Source organism: Acipenser ruthenus, chromosome 29, assembly GCF_902713425.1.
Source record: "Acipenser ruthenus chromosome 29, fAciRut3.2 maternal haplotype, whole genome shotgun sequence".
Classification (NCBI taxonomy): Eukaryota; Metazoa; Chordata; class Actinopteri; order Acipenseriformes; family Acipenseridae; genus Acipenser; species Acipenser ruthenus.
The window spans coordinates 7,031,367-7,055,628 of record NC_081217.1 but is presented as its reverse complement, the minus strand read 5'-3'; the positions used below and the strand labels follow the sequence as shown (position 1 = coordinate 7,055,628).

At 35.6% G+C, this 24,262-nt stretch overlaps 1 protein-coding gene across 2 annotated transcripts; it reads left to right on the top strand.

The window, feature by feature from the left end:
• Positions 1 to 1,016: 1,016 nt before the first annotated feature.
• LOC117431724 (E3 ubiquitin-protein ligase Itchy-like) lies at positions 1,017 to 22,764 on the top strand. Of its 2 annotated transcripts, none has more exons than XM_034053023.3 (24): positions 1,017 to 1,219; positions 7,255 to 7,346; positions 8,515 to 8,656; positions 8,757 to 8,881; positions 9,547 to 9,687; positions 10,719 to 10,764; positions 11,288 to 11,463; positions 11,812 to 12,031; positions 12,545 to 12,640; positions 13,125 to 13,299; positions 13,428 to 13,491; positions 13,717 to 13,801; positions 14,247 to 14,375; positions 15,120 to 15,192; positions 15,435 to 15,506; positions 15,996 to 16,084; positions 16,201 to 16,360; positions 16,955 to 17,088; positions 17,181 to 17,321; positions 17,497 to 17,617; positions 18,096 to 18,200; positions 18,547 to 18,643; positions 18,741 to 18,813; positions 18,964 to 22,764. In XM_034053023.3, exons 2-24 carry the CDS (start codon positions 7,277 to 7,279, stop codon positions 19,061 to 19,063), a joined length of 2,634 nt encoding a protein of 877 aa, XP_033908914.3. In that variant the 5' UTR covers positions 1,017 to 1,219; positions 7,255 to 7,276; the 3' UTR covers positions 19,064 to 22,764. The 2 variants fall into 2 exon arrangements, with proteins under 2 accessions (XP_033908914.3, XP_033908909.3); XM_034053018.3 differs by having other exon boundaries at positions 13,425 to 13,491.
• Positions 22,765 to 24,262: the final 1,498 nt, after the last annotated feature.

Here is a 24,262-nt window from a genome sequence, read left to right as displayed (position 1 = left end):
CAGGTGACAAATGTGTCATCAGATCTTTACAAAAATAACCCATTTTGAATCACTACAATATTCTAATACTGCAAAGAAAAATGTTGTGTCGAAACAAAACAGGACGTGTGGCCATACAATAAACAAGCAATGACAATAACATAGACAAAATGAAAACATCAATTAAACCAAAACAAATCGGAATATATGCAAATCAGAAAAAAATGGTAACAGTATGTACTAATACATGAAAAAAGGAAGAATACAATAAAATAAATATATAACATAATAAATAAATAAAAATAAAAAACAATAACAAAATAAAAAATAATAAATACTTTTGTATTTATGTTGTACTTTGTGCACTTGTTAATATATAAGGGTGTCTGCTAAGAAATAAATTATAGAGAGAGAGAGAGAGAGAGAGAGAGAGAGAGAGAGAGAGAGAGAGAGTGCTTTGTTTTGTTTTTTTTGTCCAGTTGTATACATTTTAGTTCTAGTTCTCCTGTCGTGTGTGTTTCATAAAATTGCCCTTTAAAACAAGAACAGTCAGATCATGCAGAGAACGGTTAGGCATGGTCGCCAATAGGAGTGCTTGCAATTTTGTTGCTGATGATGATGTGTCTGTGTAGATTCATCCTGTTGCAAATCTTTTGAACTCTTTCACCTGTGTACGTCATTCCTACTGCGATCTCTCTTGTTCTAAATAATTTAGTTAAATGGATGCCAAAGTTACCCACAAATCCGCTTGAATCTCACTCAGTACTGCTAGCCACAGTTCAATATTAACACACAACAGTGACTTGCCGCCAGATATTTACACGTTAGTGTATTCATTTGAAAAGTACATATATCATTTTCTAATCTGTTTTCCTTTTTGTTTCTTAAGTACAAAAACGCCTATTTTTACCTACATCCTTAAACGTATATCAAATCAAATGAGTCGAAGGGCCGACTTAACCAAAACCAATAAACAACAGATACAAATTCGCCTCAACCAATCGGAAACCCGACTGCCGGTCTCTGTATCCAATCAGTTGGCAGGAATAGCTTGGTGGGGGTTGGGGATGAGCTTGCAGTGCGTGCGCCGCACCTCACGTTTGTGACGTGAGAAGGTTACGAAGATGGTGGAAGTTTCCTCCTTGGAGTGAACTGGAGTGGAAACCAAAACAAATCGGAATATACACGTTAAGGAACTATAAAGCATACGCCACACTTAATAACATCTCCTGGGACACGGGTAAGCAACACATGTGTGTTTTACAGCATTACAATTCGATGTTATACGTCTGTTGACTGCGACAATGGTTTTATGTGTACTAGTTCTAGTACTACCGGTAACTAACTACGCGTCCGAAGTCCCCAAACCGGATTGTAGACTCGAGTTAAACAGAATAACCCTAAATAAGTATAGCATTTATGTCGATTTTAAAACTACGTCAGATTAATAGGGGGTTGTCAAAATAGCTGTCATACACTTCGGAGTACTGTACAGCGAAATACATTACAGGTCTGTGTCCCGGAATCCAGTCAATACTTAGGCGATTGAGATTAACGTAATTAAAATATATTACGAGATTTGTATGTTGTTTTAAAATGAACAGTACTTTGAGTGGTACTGACTGCATTCTAATTATTGCATAATTATTTATTTTGTCAGTCTTGTCTTTTAGTGCAATAAAGATAGACTGAAGTCTGATATTTACAATTATATGTATAATTATAAAGATTCAAAATAATAATACAAACACTGAGTATCGTTGCCTTAATTCCTGTTCTAATGTTTCAACTAGAAATAATATATTTGCTTGTGCTGCATTGTGCAGTTGGGTTTCTGCATAGTAAATGAGTCCCGAAAGAGAAAACAGCAACATTTTGCTAGTACAGCATATTACATACTGTTCCTGTGTGGATTACATGTACTTGTGTTGATATGGAAACAATGTTTGTTAAAGCAGAATCAGTGCATTTGATTGTCATTTTCAGGGTTTATTGTAAGCATAGTTGGACACGCATGTGCTGTGTGGATTATTAAACATAGCCTGGTAAAACCTAGAATGGATCAAACTGTTATTGACACATAACAGTATGCCATGGGATACTCGTTAATGTTATTTACTTAATGTTGGTTTAAGCCCATGTTGGTTTGTATCAGCTGAAGAGCTGTTCCTCTGTTTGTGGTTGATGATGCATAACCACATGCAATGAAGAAAAGGATTCCAGTGTAGGGCTCAGAGATTGGCTCCATAGGGTTCACCACACTAACAGGACAGTTGTGGTGCAACTGGTGACCCTGCACAACCACTGTTCAGAATTATTTCACACAAGCCATTGGTAAAATATTATGAAGAAGAAAAAAATAACAACTTTGAAGATCATAGCCACCTATTGCTGTGCACAATTCATCTGGAGTAAATAGCCCACATTCATTATTTGCATGGTAAATAAATACATTAAAGTAAAAATCAAATAGTTTAAAGTTTTAGATTCAGGTATTCCTAAACACAAAGTAGCCTATATCTACATGTAGGTTGTGCAGAACTACTTTTGCATGATATTTATGGCTTAAATTATGTTCTTTAAGCTGTTTCTGGTGATGTATAATATTAAGGGAACATCTCAAATGTCTTTTATCTTCATTTCTATCACATACAGCTATTGATTGTAATGGAAATCCGTAATGGGTCTGCTTTCATTTCCAAAAAATTACCGTACTCATATTATCTTAACAAATGAACAAACGTGGCACCCTTATTCGTGATTTACACATAATGTGTAAAAAATAATGTGATATCTTGTAACAATTTTAAGTCGCCCTGGATAAGGGCGTCTGCTAAGAAAAAAAATAAATAAATAAATAATAATAATAATAATAATAATAATAATAATGATGATTCATTATTCACAGTGGTTCTTAAGACATCCTTATTCCAGGAAATACAAAAAATGGTTAAAATTCCCCAGATGTCTTTAAACAATTAAATACACTTTATTTTATCATCTTGCATTTTCTTCTCTGCCAGCCACTGACACTGACTAGAAATGACCGGGCTTCCAGGGACTGCTAGTGCCACTTGTACTGTTGTCACCCAGGTGTGTGTAATGAGACAACATGATTTCCCTTGACAATGCTTTAGTACATTTTACATTTAAATCCCACATTTCATAACTCCAAATGTGAGACTCACAGGTCACAAATACTGCAGCTGTATTTTGGCTTATTGAAAGAATATACAAAATATTCCATAGAGGTTCAGCGACTGATGTAAAAGGCTGGAAAAATTTAACAATTGGATAGACAGTTAAGAATATGCACCTCAGTATTTTACTGTACTTTAGGTGAGTGAGTGGGAGTATTCCCATAGTTCAATTATTTTCACTGGAGATGGAGATTGATATTAAAGAAAATGGTTATCTTTCACTGTAACCTATATGTAATGGTAAATTATTAAGCATCCTTGTGAGGGGAACTTATTTGTTTTTAAAAGACAGATACCGGCTTTTCAGCTACGAATATCACATAAACTAAATGACATACAGAAAGACAGTCGGGGTGACAGATGAACAGCAAGTTTCGTAGAAAAACTGGACAAACGGTTCTCTTATGGAAAATGTGATGTGCTACAGAGCACACGCTGTGACATAGCTGGGTTTAGGAGTCATTTATGGGTCCACTTAAGTTGTGAAAATCTGCCACTGTTTAGAACATTAAAATATAACCCAGTGACTTACATTGGTACACAGCTCTTTTTTTATGATTATCAGGAGTGAAAATGCCACAAAATTTCCAATTTTGCTCATATGATACTTTTTTTTTCTTACTAACCATTTTAACAAATGCTTACAGTACAAACAATGAACTCAAGTTATCCTACCCCCATACTTTATGCCCCAGGTGATGCTTGTCTTTGTTCACTAAACCTCCTTTTTCTAGTTTATTCTAGCCCTAGTGCCAGAAACCCAAGCAAACATGCCACTTCCAGTTGAAATAGATTTGGGCTGTTTTATACACTGTATACAGAAAAAAAATGACGATGATTTGGTTACATGCAACGGTGCACTGGAACTGCAAACATCAGATATGACATCGCTCTCTATTGCAGCTTTCAGAATAGTATTGGTTTGGCACTGTTTAATGTAAAATGTGCCATGTGGCATGCATCTAGCCATTCTGGTCTGTTTTAAATTTCTTGTGAAAACATTTTGAAAGAAATATTGTGCTTTTGGGTCATTCTGCACTACAGTGCAGTTTACAGTAATCATTCATATAGTATTGGATCAACTTTTGAAAATGTGTCACTATTGTTCATTTATACGCTTTCAGAGTAGAATGTGAAAGTCAGTATATATGCATGCCTGTTTCCCGGTTAAATAGTGACCACACTCTAAGCAAGAGAACTGTGATGTTGGTTTGCTGTAACCTGACCCGCATCAATTTAACCACTACCAACATACTGTTTCATGCACTGTAGAATCTACAGGCTTCTTTTTTTATTTTTATCTTACAATCAAAGAAACAACCTGTAAACCCACATAATCCACATACCTGTACTGTATACGCTAACTTTAATTAAAGTGGAAAAATCAGGACAAGTTTTGTTGCATACATGTCTGTGTGAAGATGTGTCATACATGCGTCATTTACTCTGTACACTGACTCATGAATAAAGGCGAGGTTTCCTTAAAAATCTTGGTGTGCCTGTTTATTTTCCTATTAGCTTGGTTTGGGGAGCAATTTTCCAACACTTCATTAACTGCAACAGTTAGTGAATTCTGTAGTAAACAGTATGGTTTCTTTGTCAAATAGTTAAATAAAACAAAATATTCGATTTTTTTTTTTATTTTGTTGGTTTTTTTTTTTATCTGTAAAATTATATGATTGTAGAAGTGTATTACTTGTCTATAAAATACTGTTAGGTCTTTCTCATCCTGGTGAGATGGCTACTTACTAGGGTTGAACAATAATGACATTTTCAGCTATTGATTATCGTCTGTAAGTTCTCACGATAATCGTGATTATCAGTGGAAAATAAAATATTTAAAATTCTTGTAATTTATAAAATTTATACTTGAGCAGCATGACAATCGGCAGTCTAAGTAACTGAGTTTATAAGAAAAACAAACTAGACAGTGTATGCGTTGAGTTTTTAAATTTCTGGTAGGTGCCCAGAACAAACATGAGTACAAAAATATTCCTATTGTAATTTGTATATTAATAAATTATGTAGTTTTCCTGTAAAATAATACATACATTTTTTTCATATTTAAACATTTATGTTAATTCGAGAATGTTTACTTTCATAATAAACCGCCTATCCTTCCATTAAAAGTTAACGCTCTTCTGTTTATGCAAGTACCCTTTTTTACAATAGCAACGCCATGGGAACAGATGTATACCCACAGACACCCACACCCACACACCCACACGAGGGTGCTGAGCACCCACTTATTTTTCCCCATGCAGTGCATAGGCTGCAGTAGTACTCATGTCTTTAGTTTAAAATAAAGAAGAAACAGAAGCAACACATTGTTTAGGCTATATTACATGTTTGCCAATGGTTGTGTTTTTTTTGTTTTCTTTTGTTTTGCAAATACATTCAATTTACGCAAAAAAAAAATCTGGTGTCAAAATGTTTAATAGTCAAAAGTTCAATTTTTCTACAGTAACTTTACAGTGAGCTAGCATTTTTTTTAAATGTATTTAACATACAACAATATTGTGTTTTTATGTTAGAAAACCAGTCATGCTTTGCCAGTGTACAACTTATCAAAATGAAACCATGACGTAAAGTTAAAAGCATGTTGTTTAAAATCAATACTTAACTTCCCAATGTACGCAGTGCTCACACACACAGATCATGTTCTACGCCCCAGGCAGAGAGTTCAGTGCCTCTTACTGCTCAATGCACAGCCTCTTCCTGCTTCATTGGCTCACGGACGATAATTATGGTTATCGATAATTTTTCAAAGTGATAAAATTATCGTGATTATAGATATTATTGATTATTGTTCCAACTAAGCTAGTTCAAACCCTACTACTTACAGTATGTCTCTGGTCTTATGCATTCCAGTACAGTACTGTATAGGTTACAGTAAAAGTTACAGGTACAGGGTCCCATTGCACCCAATTTGAATTCTAATTTACGCTGGTCATTTTATCTTTCAGACTATGGGTTTCTTTAGCACCATTCTTTCATTTTGCAGAACATAGTAACATAATTATTGACCTGATTAACCAGTTTTGTGTGGACAGCTATGCTTTTGTTGGCATTCAGGGTGCAGTCTCTGACCAAGGAAGCATGTACCAGAATTTGTTCTGTGGCATGGTTATAAATAAGCTGTGGTGACTTTCCCCTTTCCCGTTTTGTATCATACACTGTGTACGTGTCAACACCAGTCTCAGTTAAGTTCTTATGTGTGACAGTAAAAACGATCCGTTTTGTTCAGTCAAGTTCCGCTGTTGTCCAGTAAAAACGAATGTCAATGATATATTTCACAGACTTATTATTTTAACTTCATGTTTACAAACCATTTAATCAGAACTGCCATGCATGCTTTGCGTTTCAAGCCCTGGTACACAGCACCATTTCAGATTGTGAACAGAACATGAACTGCGGCTTTTTAAAACTCCAAAGGAAGAAGACACTGCCATTCCCGGCGCCAACTTCATATTTTCAGTGTTATGGAAGTCCCTGACAAAATCTAATATAGTTACAGTATATTGTTCATGTGACTTTTTGCCTTCCAGATATTGAGATATTGGCCGCATTTGGTGCACTGTTACATTATGCTTTGCAGAAGCCGTTACTAACATACTTCCCTATCTTCCTCTACTTTCTCTCACGTTTTCTATTTTCCCCATGCCTACATGCTTTTACTTTGCATTGTCTGTGTGACTAGACAACATTTAACAATCTCTGACCTATTCACACCTGAGCAGATCAACCTTGCATGTTCAACTTCTTTTCTCAGTAGAACTGATTTAAGAAATTCCTTTAATCTCCAACCAAATAAAATAATCCTTGAAATCTGACAAAGAATTTAACAAGTTATCTTTTTAGTATTTATATAGTTTTTTTTATAAAAAATAAGAATTCCTTTCTCAGTTGAGCAGCCGTTAAATATTAGCATCATATTTTAATTAGTAGTTGTACATGTTTGTTTTATCACCTCACATGGTTTATAGTGACGTTTATTGTAATTACTGGTACCTGCAACAGTAAATACATTGATCATTTATTAAACGTATGTATTTTCCCCCCTCTCTGTGTTTAGGTTCATTACCCAGTCCTGCGCTATGGCCTGCGGTGGTTCCAGATCAGACTCTGTAAATGGGTTTACAATGAAAGCACAGCTTCAGATCACAGGTGGGCTTGTAATAATACACAGCAGTTAATGTTCACTAAAGTTGTTGTCATTTTCCAGTTTTTAACACCTTGGTGTACTGATGCATCAAAAGACTTTATTCATGAATACATTTGAAAAACTCTCAGATGTAAGTTCCTTACAGTAAAGCAGATTTTATTGTAATGCCCAAAACTTAACAGTTTAACTTGAGTGTCATGAAATAGCCTGAGATACTACTGTAATTACCAAACTACTGTTTTTTTTTTGTTTGTTTAATTAAACAAAGTTTGATACTTTTCCATTGATCTTTTCGATGGAAACAAAGGTACAGTAACTCATTGCAAAGAAAGTATGCTTTTGAGGAAAGGTTAGAATACACCTTATTAAAATAAGAGCAAGAACAGCTGGTTTTCCACCAGAGTGAATATATCTTGACTGCACTTTTCTCCAACTAGAGACAAAATGAATACTGTAGTAATTTGTTTTGCGTGTTTGTGTATGAACTCTTGCATTTGGATAAACGTCACGTGTCAGGGAATCTCAGGCAGTCTCTGGATTCATTTGTTTGCAACCAAACGTTGAACGTGCCTAAATGGTTTAATTATTTCTGCTGTTATATACACCATTGGTCAATTTGTCATGAAGATAGATGGGTTATCCCATAACAGGTATGTTGGTTGTCCTTATTTGATACCCTGCCTGTTCATATGGCAACACAGATTGTTCCCGTGGAAATTAAAGAAGTTTAAAACATTAATATATTTGACAGCATGTGTTTTTAGTGTTTTAGTAAAATTTGTTGTAAGAGCGTTTTAATTTAACATTTTGTTTTACTGTGAGGTTGGCTCTGCTATGAGTAATCATTTTGTTTAATTAAATTTGTGGTATTTTTTTTAAACATTTTCAAGAAATTGATGCAAATAATTAATAATGAGATATTCTGCTGATTTTATATGTACTAATTTCTGTGTAAAAGCAAATCCACACTATAACACAAATTTCCAGGCTAACTTTTAGAAAGAAATAATTTCATATAAGAAAAGCCATATGACGACATAGATCAGACATCCATATATATTTCTGCATGAGAAAACCCCATCTTGGTTGTATTGTGTAATCAGAATGTAAATCTAACTTTTTCTTCTTTTTTTATATATATATATAAATATATACATTATTTCTCAACAGTACTTTCAGCCAAGCTGAAAGAAAACAAAAAGAACTGGTTTGGTCCCAGTCCTTATGTGGAGGTTGTAGTGGATGGGCAGTCGAAAAAAACTGAAAAATGTAACAACACCCACAGCCCCAAATGGAAACAGCCTCTCACTGTGTAAGTTTTGTTTTACAATTTAAAGGAACCCTTACTACAGAGATTTGCCTTATGAAAATCAACACGCTTGTCTGTTTACATCTCTTTTCTTTACCCACAGAATTGTAACCCCGTTTAGTAAGCTGAACTTTAAAGTGTGGAGTCATCAAACATTAAAATCCGATGCTTTGTTAGGAATAGCCATGTTGGATGTCTGTGAAACTCTGAAGTCCAACAATATGAAAAGTAAGTATGTTTTAGGTAATATTGCAGAAATGGGGTTAAAAAAAACCCCACAAGAACAATTGCAAAAACTGCAGCTGGTTTGTTTTGCAATTATTTAAGGAGATGGTGTACAGCATTTTATACCACCTGTAGTCCCTGAAGTCATATACAATAAAACCAAGTCTAATAAAAGTGCTGATTTGAATAGGAAATTAACTGGTGAAACGGAACCCACTAGAAAGCAAATGTTTCTTTACTTGTAAAAGTGTGACGACTCTGTAACTGCTGTAGACACCATCGGAAGACTATTATCTTATTAGAAAGCATCACAATGCTTCAAGTCAAAATTGCAGCTTGTTGTTTTAATTTTCTCAGCTTCAAAGTTTTAAATTCTCCTTTGTGGCCATTTTTAAAATTGTATTATTATTTTATTTATTTTGCAGTTTAGAACATGAAGTTTAGCTCATGAAGTTAGGAGGCAGGAAAAGGCGGTCAGTATTTAGAAATAAAAGAAACATCACAAAAATATAAATCGATGAATTTATCATTACACTGGTGAAGGCACAAACCGAAAAGTTTGTCTCTGAGTTTGTTATAAGTTTTACCGTGAAGATATAAACCTGTATAAAAAGACCAATAAAGATGTCACAGATTGCTTCTTGCTTGTGTGTGTTTTTAATGTTCAGTTTCCGAGGTGGTCGAGACACTACAGCTCTGCAGCGACAAGGACCCAGCAGAGGTTGTTGGAGATTTGTCTGTTTGTCTTGATGGGATGCAGGTCGATCCAGAAATGTTTGCATCTGTGGATATCAGCACCCTAGCCCCAAGTGAGGAGATTTCAAAATATAATGTTTTATTGCATGTTATTTCTAATGTACTTGAAGGCTACTTTTAATATTTTGATTTATATGTGTGAGGTTCCCTCGTATAACTGCTTCAGTTTTTGTTTTAGCCTCATTACTTTAGACTTATTACCGAATTGTCTTTTTTATTTATTTTTTTTTTTTTTTTTTAAAAACAGATGAATCCCTAAACTAATACTGGTATCTGCCTGTACTGGTACCTGCCTGTAAATACTATTGGTGTTTATGTGTAGTTTGGTGGTGGTTGGTAGGGATGGGGTTAATTCCTGTCCCTGCCAAAAACATGTGAGAATGTGGCTGCTCCGTAATGGAATAATTGGTGATAATTGGGAGCAGCCACATTCTATAAAAGAAGAGCCTAGGGTTCCATTAAGAGAGAGGAGTTGGTGAGTTAGTTTGTGTGTTGTTACTGTGTCTCTGTATCTTGTGGTTTTGTGTTTAGTGAAGGCGAATGCCCAGCCTACGTTCTTGTATTTTGTTTTTGGCCTGTTTATTTGTTCCTGTGTTTTGTTTGTATTATTTATTAAAAGTGTGCATTGGCGCTTTCACTGCAGTTTATAAGTCTTTGAGTCTCTTAACCTGATGCACTGTGGTTTAAGAAGACAGGTTTTGTAGCCAGTCCCAAATAGCTTGCTAGAGTGGTCTTGTTTATGTTGGATATCAATTGTTGGATGGGTCAGTTGGGTATATTTCCAGGGTTAACAACTGACTTCAGCTGATATTGGGGTAATTTAACACAAGTGTATAAACTCATAAAATGTAAATTGCGATTCCATTATGTGCAAAACATGCACATAATGGAATCGCTGTTTGAGAAACAGAATTATTTGCCCAACACTGAGATGTAAATTTTGCTGTGTACTGAAAGTAAATTACCTTGTGTTTTTCTAGGAGTGCTTTTCTTGGTTAGAGATAAGAGCTTAATTTTGTTTGCATTCTTTAAATTCTTTTTATTTCCTTTTCATTATGTTGTGTGTTTTTTGTTTTTTTTTTAGGTACGATGCAGAATGGGGATTCACAAAGAAACAGTGGTGTTTTTAGGTAAGACATTGTTTCTGCAATAATTTATATCGAATTATGTTTAAATAACAAAACATTACTAAAATCAAAGGAAGATAGGCAGCAGTGAGACCTATACGATTCCATGTCAATAATCCTAGAACCTAGTTTGGCCCAGGGTGTCTTTGGCTCGCCGCTCACCAGCGATTCCTGTAGTCTGGCCGGGCGCCTGCGGGCTTGCCGGTGACCTGCCCGAGAGCTGCGTTGTCCTCCGACGCTGTAGCTCTTGGGTGGCTGCATGGTGAGTCCGCAGTGTGGAAAAAAAAAAAAAACCGGTCGGCTGACGACACACGCTTCGGAGGACAGCATGTGTCAATCTTCGCCCTCCTGAGTCAGCGCAGGGGTAGCGGTGAGCTGAGCCTAAAAAAATAATTGGACATATCAAATTGGGAGAAAATAATAAAAATAACTGGCAACATTTAAACAAAAAAAAATGCTTTTTCCAGTTTGTCTTCCTTTTCCTGAAATTCCTCTAAAGTGACCAAAAGTATTGTGTGTATTCTAGGAGAAGCAGAGACACTTCTCCCTCAGCTGAAAGCATTGAAGACATGGCTGCCACAAACGATGGGGCAGTGAATGGCACAGATTCTCCATCTCTCTCTGCAGGAGGTTCCAGACCTCTGCGCCCCCCCAGACCTTCTCGTCCTCCACCACCAACACCACGGAGACCAGCCTCATCAGGTACCTATATACTGTAAAAATTCATTATTTTGAAGTTTGGTGACTGTTTTGAATTGTGACCATTTTGGTTTAACTGGAGCACTGATAAAGAATACCTGCCTGCTGACACACTGCATGGAGCCCATTATATTATCAATGGAAGATACTGTACTGCTGCAGTTTAAAGATCAACAGTAAACATAATAGAAATCAGTTTAACCATTTGCTTTCCATTAGAAAAACACAGTGCTTGAATGAATTCTAGGTGAACTTGGCTTATTGTACCTAAATTCTGTATGTGTCAAGATAGATAGATATGTTTTAAGTCCTTTTATATTGACTGTAAATATATGTTCATTTTTCTTCCAGTCTCTACCAATGGGACTTTGTCCATCACACCTGAGAATTTATCTTCTAGTGATCTTTCCAGCTCTGAACCTTCTGTAAGTCTTGTGGTGCCCTCCCCTGGGGGTCCTGAGTTACCACCACCTAGATCTGCATTACCTGACTATGGGACGCCAGGTGCCGGACCGCCCAAGAACTCCACTGCCAGAGTCGGCCCAGTCAATACAGGACCTCTCCCTCCTGGGTAAGGGCTCAAACTCTCATATGGAGAGGAGACACAGGCCTGAATCATTATTGTTGTGATGTAAAAAAAACATTTTCCTGTTTGCTTTTTGTACATTTTCCTCTAGATGTTTATCTTTTTATATAGAGAGAGGATTATCCACATACTTCTCTCATAATTTGTTTTCCCCAAGTTAGTGCCCAACTGTTTGTCTTCTGTGTACTGAATTTTGCATGTAACATAAACAGGAATGCTACTGAACAAACTGAAAGGCACTCGCTGCAGAGCTCCAAATGAATATTCATGAGTTGTGATGTCATTATCAGTCACGTCCTTGCTGTTCTTTTGTTGGTACTCGGGACAATTGAGTCCTTTTTCACAGTTAGATGTAGTGTCATTTGAAGCGGGTGGTCAGATAAATATGTCAACTTGCAATGTGTATTTACTCATTGTTGCTATAGCAACGACTTTCCATTATGGGTTATTTGTGGGGGAAATAACATTATGTTTATTTAGTGTTTTTGTTTTTAAAAGATGGGAGCAGAGAGTAGACCAGAATGGCCGTGTTTATTTTGTAGATCACATTGAAAAGAGGACAACCTGGGAAAGGCCTGAGCCCCTCCCTCCTGGGTAAGCAATGGAATGTCAGAATCTGCTTTTGGGGTATTTTGAAATGGATACCATTTATAACAAACTACAGAATTATATCTTGGTCACAATTCTTTCTTAAAGGGACTACTTCATATTTAACACAGTATACCAGTTTAATGTCATCATACAGTATCTATTCAATCATATTTCTTTGTTTCAAAACATTTTAAGGGTGAAAGGGGTGGCATATAGGTTGAGACGCTGAGCACAAAAATGATTTCAACAATAATCAATGTTTCATTGTATTTGTAGTTGAGCAAAAGGTCATAGAATGTGACTTTCAGTGACATGAGGTCAATTTATATACAGGTAATTCTGACCTAGAAAATAGTTTTTACACTGGCTTTTTTATCGGAGTGGCTACTATAAACTGGTGGTCGTTAATACAGGTTAGACTGTGTGTGCCGTTGCTTTCATTTTGAATTAGTTTATTACAGTCCTCATTGTCTTTCCCTCTTGCAAGCTGGGAACGCCGTGTTGACCCTATGGGTAGAATATATTATGTTGACCACATCACCAGGTCAACAACCTGGCAGCGCCCTACAATAGAGTCGGTGAGGAACTATGAGCAGTGGCAGCTACAGCGGAACCAGCTGCAGGGAGCCATGCAGCAGTTTAACCAGAGGTTTATAGTTGGGGTAAGATGGAGACTCCTTTCACATGTACCCTTTTAATAATGTAAAGTTTGTAAATCTGTCTTCATAATAGGTCTAACATGCTAAACCTATAATTTTTTTCTTTGGTTTTTGCTCATTTTATGCAGCAGGATCAAGTTTCACCTGCACCGAATAAAGAATTTGATCCACTTGGGCCTTTACCACATGGATGGGGTAAGACATGACTTTTTTTTTATATGTTATATGTTGTAAATAGTCTGCATTGTAAATGTTTCACTTTAGAGTTGACTTCCCATCTCCTATATAGATATATAAAATGGATACATTATATATATCCATTTTCGAGAAACGAGAAGGCAAAAAAAATTTCCTAAAATAGAGCTAAAAACAATAATATTTAAATAGCTGTATGTATATGTTTGTCTACTTTTAATATAGAGAAAAGAACAGACACAAATGGCAGAGTGTACTTCGTTCATCACACCACCCGCAAAACCCAATGGGAAGACCCACGAACCCAAGGGTGAGTATTTAAGAATTGGAAAGGTGTTATGGTAACTACTGCTATATATTGACTTGCAGTCAGGTTAGCTCTGCAAATACATTAGGCACACTGTGTATACAAAATAATACTCAACTAAACCGTTGATTTACATTGCTTCTAACGTGTAATATAATATCAGCCTATTTTGTTTTGAGAAGCAAAGGGCTTTGAAACATTGTTGGCTATATTCTCAAAGCCTGTTCATCTTGTGTTTAGATTTAGATGTGGCTGTTACACATTTGCAAATTTGATCAAGCATCTTTGGCTAAAGAGCTTACAATGACATGAAACTTCTTTAAACATCCTTTTTAGATAGATACGGTAAAATGTTAGTTTAGTGCAGATACAAGTATGCATACAATATAATTTACTATTTAAAAATGTTACCAATATTGAAAGTTAGTTGATTTGCTTTTTGATGCAGCCTTCTGAATGATAAGCCATTGCCAGAGGGTTGGGAGATGAGGTTTACAGTTGACGGTATTCCATACTTTGTGGATCACAATAGAAGAACTACAACGTACATGGATCCTCGAACTGGAAAGTCATCCCTGTGAGTAACATTGTAGATGAAGTGCATCAGCAAACTAATCTAGATATGACAGGTAAAATCCCATATTATTGAACTCTCCACATATAAACTTACAGATACAGGTCTGGCTTTTATCCTAGTGCATATCGTTGTTTATTTTAGAGTGTATGGTCTTTCTAGGCATCTACAACACTAAATTGTAACAATCCATAGCACTCTATGCCCTGGATAATTGCCATGTTAGTCATTGATTTATTAATAATATACTTCAGAAAGTGTGATTTGCACCCTTTACAGCCTCTTCTACCGGTAATTTCCATCAGCAGAGGCACGTGTTGGTTTTTTTTTTTTTTAATCATCCCAAAAGTACAATAGAAGAGCTATATCTGTTTGCATTTAAAATTTATTTTTACTTAATGTAATTTTCTAAGCTAGTATAACAACTTAATTGTTCAATGATGCAGTTTCTGGAGTGGTCACTTTCTTTCCAAACAGCTTTCGTAATTGAACATTGTTCTGTTGTTGTTATTGGAGATCACCCACTGTTTTTTTTTTTTAGTGGATTGATCTGAACTGGCAGATCAGTAACCCAGAAAAGAGCAAAAGTTATACCAAACATGCTTCAATTCTGAGGCTTTGCATAGGTTCCTGTGATAGTCAGACAAAAGTTTTAGCTTTGGATGTTGGTTTCAGTTTGATAGGGTTAACTAAAATCTTTTTTATAGATGCATTATTTGTTTCTTTTTTGTTTCGTTTTTTCTTTAGAGAAAATGGGCCGCAAATTACATATGTACGAGACTTCAAAGCAAAGGTCCAGTACTTCAGATTCTGGTGTCAGGTAAATACATTAATGGTATTACTTGCACCATACCATTCAAGCAGGACCCGATTACTCCAAGCACAGACAAAAAATGAGTACAAATTATTTGATCTGTTCAAGTCTAAGCCAAGTGTAACAACAAACACTGAACTTGCAATTCTGGACTGAACTGCATTTCTAAAAGTGTATTTGTTTTATTTCCTGTAGATGACCATTAATATTATTACAGATTGTAAACTATTGCTTAATTAATTTTGCAGCAACTGTCGATGCCTCAGCACATAAAGATCAGTGTAACAAGGAAAACACTATTTGAAGATTCATTTCAACAGGTGAGTGACATGTAAGCAAGTTATAAAATGTTTGGGCTATGCTATATGTGAATTATACTTGGCTGTTTCATCTGTTAATTATTACATGTTGCCATGGCTTTGTATTTATCTCCTGTGGTCCACTCAAGATTATTATAACTTATTTATTGCTGTACGGTTATATCCATCTTGGACAGCTTTACTTATAACTGGAGCTTAAGATTTCTCACCAGGGGGGAGAGCCAGTCTTAAGCATTCCATTCTACATCTGTGCACTCTATCACAAAATAGTACTACAGGAGTATAAATCCTTTGTACCCTATGGCCATCTCTTCAAATTGAATGATTCATTACTACACTAGAAAGTTTTAATTTGGTGTCTTAATTTGAGACAAGTGAAATTAAAAACTTCTTTACCACATCTATGCGCGTAGATTTAAAGAAAAAAAATAAATGACTGTACTTTGGGATGGATTTACATAACTTTTTTTTTATTTTTGTTCATTTCAGATAATGAGCTTTAATGCACAGGATCTTAGAAGACGACTCTGGATTATTTTTCCAGGAGAGGAGGGTCTAGACTATGGAGGTGTGGCGAGGTAATTTTATTTTGCTAATTTTATTTATTTAGTTGTTTACTCTTTGGAACACTAACATTGAGGCTGGTTATACAGTTAGCTTGTATGACTGATCTGCCAATCTGGGGTATTTCCAGGGAGTGGTTTTTCTTGCTGTCCCATGAAGTGCTGAACCCCATGTATTGCTTATTTGAATATGCTGGGAAGGACAACTACTGCCTGCAGATCAACCCAGCCTCCTTCATCAACCCTGATCATCTCAAATACTTCAAGTTCATCGGCAGGTTCATTGCCATGGTGAGTGGGGGTTTTATTACTCTTTCCTGTGAGGAGCATGTTTTGTTTATAATTGGTTGCAGCTACGTTAACTGTTTATAACCCCAGAAACCTTTTTCCAATAAACCTAGATGTTGCATCATGTTTTTTTTAATAGAAACTCCTTGGGCAAAATCATAAGGTACCCTTCACTTTGACTTGTGACCTTAGATGGCTTCTATAGTGGGGTCATACTGTATGACTTTTTGGTTTCTGGACGATACCGATCTAATACTTAACACTTGAGATATTAGATTTATATTTGCACACCTGTCTTCTGTGAGCGAAACTGCAATTTCTTGTCCGTTATGAATATGTCAGAATCCATGACACCAAAAGCACTGTGTGTGTTGAAGCACTGTCCCTTGTACCAGCAAGAAACATATACTTAGCAATGTTGAAAGTATGTTGACAACCTGTATATGAAATGTTAATTCCTTCTTTTCATCCGAATGAGGCATTATTGTACTGTATTGTACCAATTTTCTCTTCAAAAGGAGTTTCTTCCTTTTTTGTATATTCACCTAACAGCATTTAGTGCTGATTTATAAAACTGTATATATATTTATATTTCAGGCTTTGTTTCATGGAAAGTTCATCGATACAGGATTCTCCTTGCCTTTTTATAAGTGCATACTAAACAAGCCTGTGGGGCTGAATGATTTGGAATCAATAGACCCTGAGTTCTATAACTCCCTAATCTGGATAAAGTAAGTTATGCCAGAGACCTTTTGTTTTTTAACATCTCAGCAGTAAAGTATTTTCTGTCCGTTTTTAATACCACATGTTTTCCTTTTTCTAGGGAAAACAACATTGAAGAGTGTGGCCTGGAAATGTATTTCTCTGTGGACAAAGAAATTTTAGGCGAAGTCACGACCCATGAACTGAAAGCAGATGGCAGCAATGTACTGGTTACAGAAGAAAATAAAGAAGAGTATATCAAGTATGGGGGTTTCTCACAGCTGTGTTTTAATGTTTCTTTAAATACAGAAAGGACAAAGTTAGCGGTGCTTACTTTTAGTTTACTGTTCTGTGTGAAGTGTGTGTTTTGTTAACCGTCCTATAATAATGTGATGTGGACAATGTAATCAAATGTTTTATTTTTTTCTGTTTTCTAGGCTTGTAGCAGAGTGGAGGTTGTCCAGAGGTGTGGAAGAGCAGACACAGGCTTTCTTTGAGGGCTTCAATGAAGTTCTCCCACAGCAGTATCTACAGTATTTTGATGCTAAGGAGCTAGAAGTAAGAGGAATGAGTAGTAGAAAGGATCTATTCTTTAGTGGTGAAAATGCACATTTAATCTAAAATAAAAAAATGTCTTGTTTTATAGCAGTGTATTGATATGTAAATTTATGAAGATATTCCTTTTTTTATCCTGTGTTAAAAATAAGTGTCTGCTAGAACTTTTCATTAATTTAGTGTTTGATTTTCAAATGACGGAGCATTAATTTGTTGCATAAAATTAGTTTTGCCGAGTCTGCCCTGTCAAAATACTATCACAGATTGTTTGATGTCTGTTTGACAGTATTTATACATGTTTTAATACGCTACAGCTCCCATCTGATGTCTTTCTATGTTCAGTTTTTATATACACAGTGAAATTAAAGTGGCACATAATATTTTATACAAAGGTAGAGCACCCATTAAAAACAGTCTGGAGAACCCTGGGATGAATCCGTGTACACCAGCAGTGGATAATGTCTGTGACTGTTTATCATAGGTGCTTCTCTGTGGAATGCAGGAGATTGACTTGGCTGACTGGCAGAGGAGTACAATCTACCGTCACTATGCCAGGAGCAGCAAACAAATCATTTGGTTCTGGCAGGTTGGTTCAAGAATTAATTGGTCATCTTTTTAGTGTTCTGTGTTTCTCAAAAGCACTAGTTTGTGCCCTTTTAGAATACAGATTTTTTTATAGGCAATTTTTTTTGTTTGTTTGTTTTTGGTATGTGGAAGTACTAATTGAGAGAATTAACTCATTTAAAATGGGTATACACTACTTTTGCCTCTGGACTGGAAGAAAATTCTAGGGCGATCCAATGATAAATTCAGCAAGAGAAAAAGAGGATTAAATGATATTTTATACTGCTTTGTGTGCAGCTGTGATACCTTTTGGCTTGAGCGGCCCTGCAATGTGCTGCTCCTCCTATTTCTACTTGTTTGTTTTGTAGTTTGTTAAAGAGATGGACAATGAGAAGCGAATGAGGCTGCTGCAGTTTGTCACGGGAACATGTCGGCTACCAGTTGGAGGATTTGCTGACCTGATGGGTAAGTGTGAATATAAAGGGTCAGCTTTTATATTATTTTCTAAATGATGGCTAGCACTGGCCTGCTGCTTCATACCACATGGCTGTTTGTTTTTTAGGGAGCAATGGCCCTCAGAAATTCTGCATTGAGAAAGTGGGGAAAGAAAACTGGTTACCAAGAAGTCACACCTGGTGAGTAAATAAACGCTCAAATGCAACAAGCACATTCAGTGATCTAACGTACTGGAAGTAGCTCTGTGGTTACTATTTTTTACTATTATCTATTGCACATATATATATATGTGTGTGTTTGTTTTAATGCCTTATTTTTCTCAATTCTAGCTTTAACCGTTTGGATTTGCCACCGTACAAAAGCTATGAACAGATGAAAGAGAAATTGATGTTTGCAATTGAAGAAACTGAAGGTTTTGGGCAAGAGTAGCTGCTCTGTACATCCATGCAGCGCCACATCATTTTATTTTCTTGTTTGTATTATCTTTTTTTTTTTTTTTTTTGCTTTAGAATTTGTGTGTGTGCGCTGCTATCCTGATTTTTTTCAGCAGTCCTGGCATGTAAACTTACCTACACTCAAATGATTTCAAACATCTTAGGAGTTTACCCTTTAGGTTCAAAAAAACAAAAAGCATCATGGCATTGTTTGCACAAGCACAATCGTGGGTTAAATGGCATTCGACAGAGATGGCAGTGGGAGTGGAGTTATATTAAAAGCTTTCTAAAGCACATGCCTGTACCGTTGTTAAATATACTTTAAGCAACAACAAATATGTGTTTTGGTTATTCAGATTATGTCTTTGATTCCCCAGCACTATTCATTTTTGTCATTTTAAATAACAAATACATAATTTAGGGAACTCTGCAAGGATAGGCATGTTCTTATTTTTACGTGTTCATATGTAATAAACATGGGAAACGATTCTGTAACTATATCCCTCACATAACACAGTTAATACATTTTCACAGTTTATGCCAGAGTGAACAAAACCAAGGTACATTTTACTACACATACCCTGGCATAATTAAAGCTGCTCTATAACAGCATACAGTGTGTGTTATATCTCTCCAAGCTTGGCATTGGTGAAAAATGTACTTGAGCCAAGAGTGATGTTCCCGTTTAGAAAATCATATTTCTCTGATAAATGTCTTTATCTCATTAGGGCATAATTTGACTTGAACCAGTTAAATCATGCCTTTATTGCTCGTGGAAATAAAATCTAAATAATTAAAAAAACAAGCACAAAAACGAATGTGCAGCTGTGTCCCTAAGCCTTTTTTTAATGGGGTACCAGTAAAGTGTGCACTCTATTTGCTGTCTTTAGTGTTTATATAGTACTAGTTGACTGAACTGTTTCAGTACCATGTTAAGAACTTTTGAAGAATGGGCTTGCTATAACTGGTGAATTGTTTAACTAAATTAAGGATGCATTTGTTTGAGGGTGCATTTTGCTAAACTTTTAAAAAGTTCACTGCAATACTACTGGAGCAATCGGACAATGTACATTTAAAAAATGTGATTTTTTTTTTTTTGTTTTTTTTTTTAGAAAAATTCTAGAAATAACTGACACTGCAATCTGAAGCTGACTGTCTCGATTGTGTCTCTTTAGGGAAGGTGCTAAAGTATATTTGGTCTTCCTCTTCAAAAAAAATATAGAAATGCTTGCTGAAAATGTAGGCATGCAATTAAAAACCCTTTAGAGCCCTCAGTGCTACATATTTTGGGTAACAGCGTACTTATAAATACTAAACATTTAGATGTAGTATTTCTTTCTACATAGCCAATTTCTGTTCTTCAGCATGCAAATTGTTTACTCTAATGTGTATTGCTGAAGTCTTACACCCATCAGACTGCTGAGTTCCTAACAAGATATGCTTTGTAGCTTGCTTTTTTTGTGTATGTCGGTTAATATTCTTTATTAAAATGTAAAAACAATATCTAAGAAAGGCTTTCTGCCCTATATTTTTAAATATAATTATTAAAATAAATCAGTAAGACGGCTGGAGCTCTAGTTTTATAGGGCTCGGCTGTTGCGAGTTATTTTTATGGTCTGTGTTAATTACGTTCCCTAAAAAAGCAAAGCTTGTAAATATTAGTTCTGTCTGTTGTAGTTTTGTTATTTTGTATCCCTGAGATGTTGAAACATGTCCCAGAAAATGAAAGTCTACACTCCTTTATTAACTTTGGAAAGGAAGGAGCTACACTTATCAAGTAATGGGGTCGGAGCCATTTTGCACATTTATCCAGTTCCCCCAGAAAGTCCTGAAAACATATTTTTAGTCACCATCCCATTCAGTGAATCCATCAGAATGACGTAGTCTACATCTGTCTGCATTGCTCCATTTACTTCATTGTCTAGCTCTTTTGCTAATTTTAATGTTTTTTGTTTTGAAACGTCTTACATTTGCTATAAAATGGTATGGCTATTGGAGTTATGTGTGTGCTTGTCAGAAGACTTAGACACTGGGATATCTGCTGTTGTTTTGTTTGTATAAACTTTATATCAATTAAATACTCAGGTAGACTTTACAATTCTTTCAACAGCTTTCAAAGGTCACTCAGGAACAACATTAGAAGCTTGCTCTTTTCTTTTAAACTCTTACAATAGGTTTTGGCCCCAGGCCACACTAACACTAGCACTGGTGGGTCCCTGTTTGTGGCACAGGATACAGGGCCCAAACTTAATTACTGCTGGTGATGGAAGCCTTGTATAGCTTTGACACTGCAGGTTTTGTGCTTGTTCTGTGCCACCATTGTCCGTGTTGATAACACAGCGAGGAGACCAAACAACTGGTTCATCTCTTTTGTTTCTGCATTTTACAAATCTTTGAGCAGAAAATATGGAAATACGTCTTTCTATTTGATATTAGCAGTTTCCTTCCCAGTGCAAGCTGATGAAGCCATGTTAATTTGCAGGCTTGCTTTCTGTACTGCAGATCAGTGTTTGTATGAAAATCTGTAGCACTGTTTGTGTAAATACCACATTCATTTTTGGAATAGACCATTGAAGCTGTTGAAAAACTTGTGCAAGTGTTACAAACACACTACAACTTTCTTTTAAACAAGAAAGAATAGGTATGAATGTGAGCCCACTTTAATAACTATATTATACAGTTAGAAGACCTGGTTTTAATCTAATAATGCTAGCTGAGGCGTAAATGGTAATTTGTCATGTGAAATATGTTTGACTGCAAATTTTAAAAGTAAACTTATGTTCATGGGTATTAGTACAGAAATATTATTTATAAGGGATAAAATGACATGATTGATCCATTTTGAGCTTGTGTTTTTTTTTTAATTAAAAAAAGAAAAATGATAAACTTGATAATAGATGTCATTGTACATTTAATTATTTTGTAGAGTTTCATAGCGTTTCGAAATAGTTTTTAAAGCCACATCAACAGAATATTTACTTTTGCAGCCATTACAAGCCAGGATGGATGTGATAGTGTTTTACACACAACACTGATGGCTGGTAGTTTTTCTCTCCTTCTCCCTTATTAAAAGGATAATCAGAACTATCTGTTTCCCTTTTACAATGTTTTCCTTCTGTACTCTTGCCCTTCTGTAAAACAAGCACTGATGGGGTGAACTTTGCTAATATCCACTTAAATTGCTGTGTGTCTACAAATAGGGTATTGCAAAATGAAAATTGCCTTTCCTTTTCGTCTTATGTATCACCTATTCAAAGGAAATCAACTAGATTTGTATGTATATGTAGCAAATTGGAAATTGCTATATATATATATAGCAATCAGACTAAAAATAATTACATTTACATGAAACCTGGTTGAAGTGAAGACCTAAGGGAAAGGAAAGTATAGAATATTCAGGAATGTTTCATTGCAAACTAAAAATGTGGATACCGTGTCTAAATATTCTTTTTCCTTTGAAAATGTGATAAACTTTCCCTGTGTGTAAATGAAGGCTGTAAATCATGTTAATAATGAATTCTGTGTAATCTTTTCATTTCGTAAAATTTAACATTTTAGTAAACTGGGGTAATGGTTAAAAAAATGCTATTTAAGGATACTTTAAAAATGCTTTTGTTTTATCTGTACAGTAAGAAAACTCGTGTAAAAAATGTTTAAATCTGTTTAGAAATATAAGAAATAAAACTAAGGGTAATAGCTAGTGTCTTGTTTTTTAAATGTTTGTGTACAGGTACATGAGCTCCCTGGTACATACATACAAGTTTGTGCCCAAGCCTGAATTTGTAAGTGTATTATTATATGAATTTATATAGAATTATTTGTTCATTAGGATAACTGGGTTGGTTTTAGCATAAAGCAATTCAAGTGTATTTGTTAAAATAAGTTGATTTCAATGTTTTATACAGGACTGTGTGGGTTTGATTCACTTGACTTTCAGTTCCATAATGTACTGTGTTTAATTTAAACTATATTTCCTCTACCTATTTGATAAATAATAAACACACAATAGCTACATTACATAGATTTTAACAGTAGATGTAATCATAATGGGGGGGAAAAAGGAAATGGAACAAAAATTACTCCAATAACTAAAAGATAAAATGACCTTAATTGAAAACAATGAAGAAAAAAAAAAACAAGCTAAATACCCTATAAAATATCAATTTTTATAATCGGTACTAAACTGAACTAAATTCCTCATCTCCATGCCATGCCAATAGAAACAATAGGGAAGTTTAAAAAAAGATTATTTATGTAATATTCAATTGGTAACAAATGTAAGAATTATTAATACTAAAGATGGACCTGTTTGGTAGATGAAACATCATTTTAATCCAAGGACAACATTTACCATAATTTAACTTTTTTTCCTGAGTATAGTTAGTAACCCAGTTTTGGAGCAAATAGTTTACCCAGCATATTTTTTCTTGTTTCGAGTAAGTTTTAGTGTTTATCCAGGACACTTATTTATTCGGCGCAGAGTTGCATTTCCTTATGTAAAGTTACAAGGCAACAAAATAATTTGACACATTTGACACATTTTACGACTGTATTTAATCTACTGAAGTTCAACAAAATGAGCAGCTTTTCTAATTTAATAAGGGAGTACATCATTGAATTTAAAACATACACTGTATATTACATTGATACTGTGACTTAGCAGGGCATGCTGCGGCACAGAATTTTAGGACACCTCCCTGGCGAGTTTTTGGCAGTATTCTGGTTTATCTTTATCAGTTTGGGGTTTATAGTTCCCTTGGGTGGCACAGCAGTCCCAACCACCCACGTAGCACTGTTTTGGGTTCAGCATCGCCTTCCTAAGCCTCTGTTTTGGCCACGTCTGTGAGGCGTACCTGAACCCTGCTGTGGCACTGGCCATAGTGCTCGCCAGGAAGATCACAGATGCTCTACATCAGTGGTGCTCAACACTGGCCCTCAAGATTCAATCCAGTCCTGGTCTTTATTCCAGCCAGGCCCTAAATTAGTTCATTGCCTCTTAACAGCTTCAATTAACTACACTGGAGCCTGCTTGGAGTAAAAATGTGGATTGGATCTCGAGGAGCAGAGTTGAGTGTCACTGCTCTACATTGTTTAACAGTGCCTGGCTGCCTTGGCAGGGACAGCGCTTCTATTCCTGGCTACTCCAGTGGACACAGCAATGGCTTTGAGTCAAGCAGGTAAGGTCCTTTTAGTG

Excerpts from the sequence above, each read along its gene's own strand:
- LOC117431724 (XM_034053018.3), top strand. The coding sequence starts at position 7,277 with ATGGCCTGCGGTGGTTCCAGATCAGACTCTGTAAATGGGTTTACAATG. Across the intron at positions 13,802-14,246 it reads GAAGACCCACGAACCCAAGG|CCTTCTGAATGATAAGCCAT; the intron begins GTGAGTATTTAA and ends TTTTTGATGCAG. Across the intron at positions 17,618-18,095 it reads TTGATGCTAAGGAGCTAGAA|GTGCTTCTCTGTGGAATGCA; the intron begins GTAAGAGGAATG and ends TGTTTATCATAG.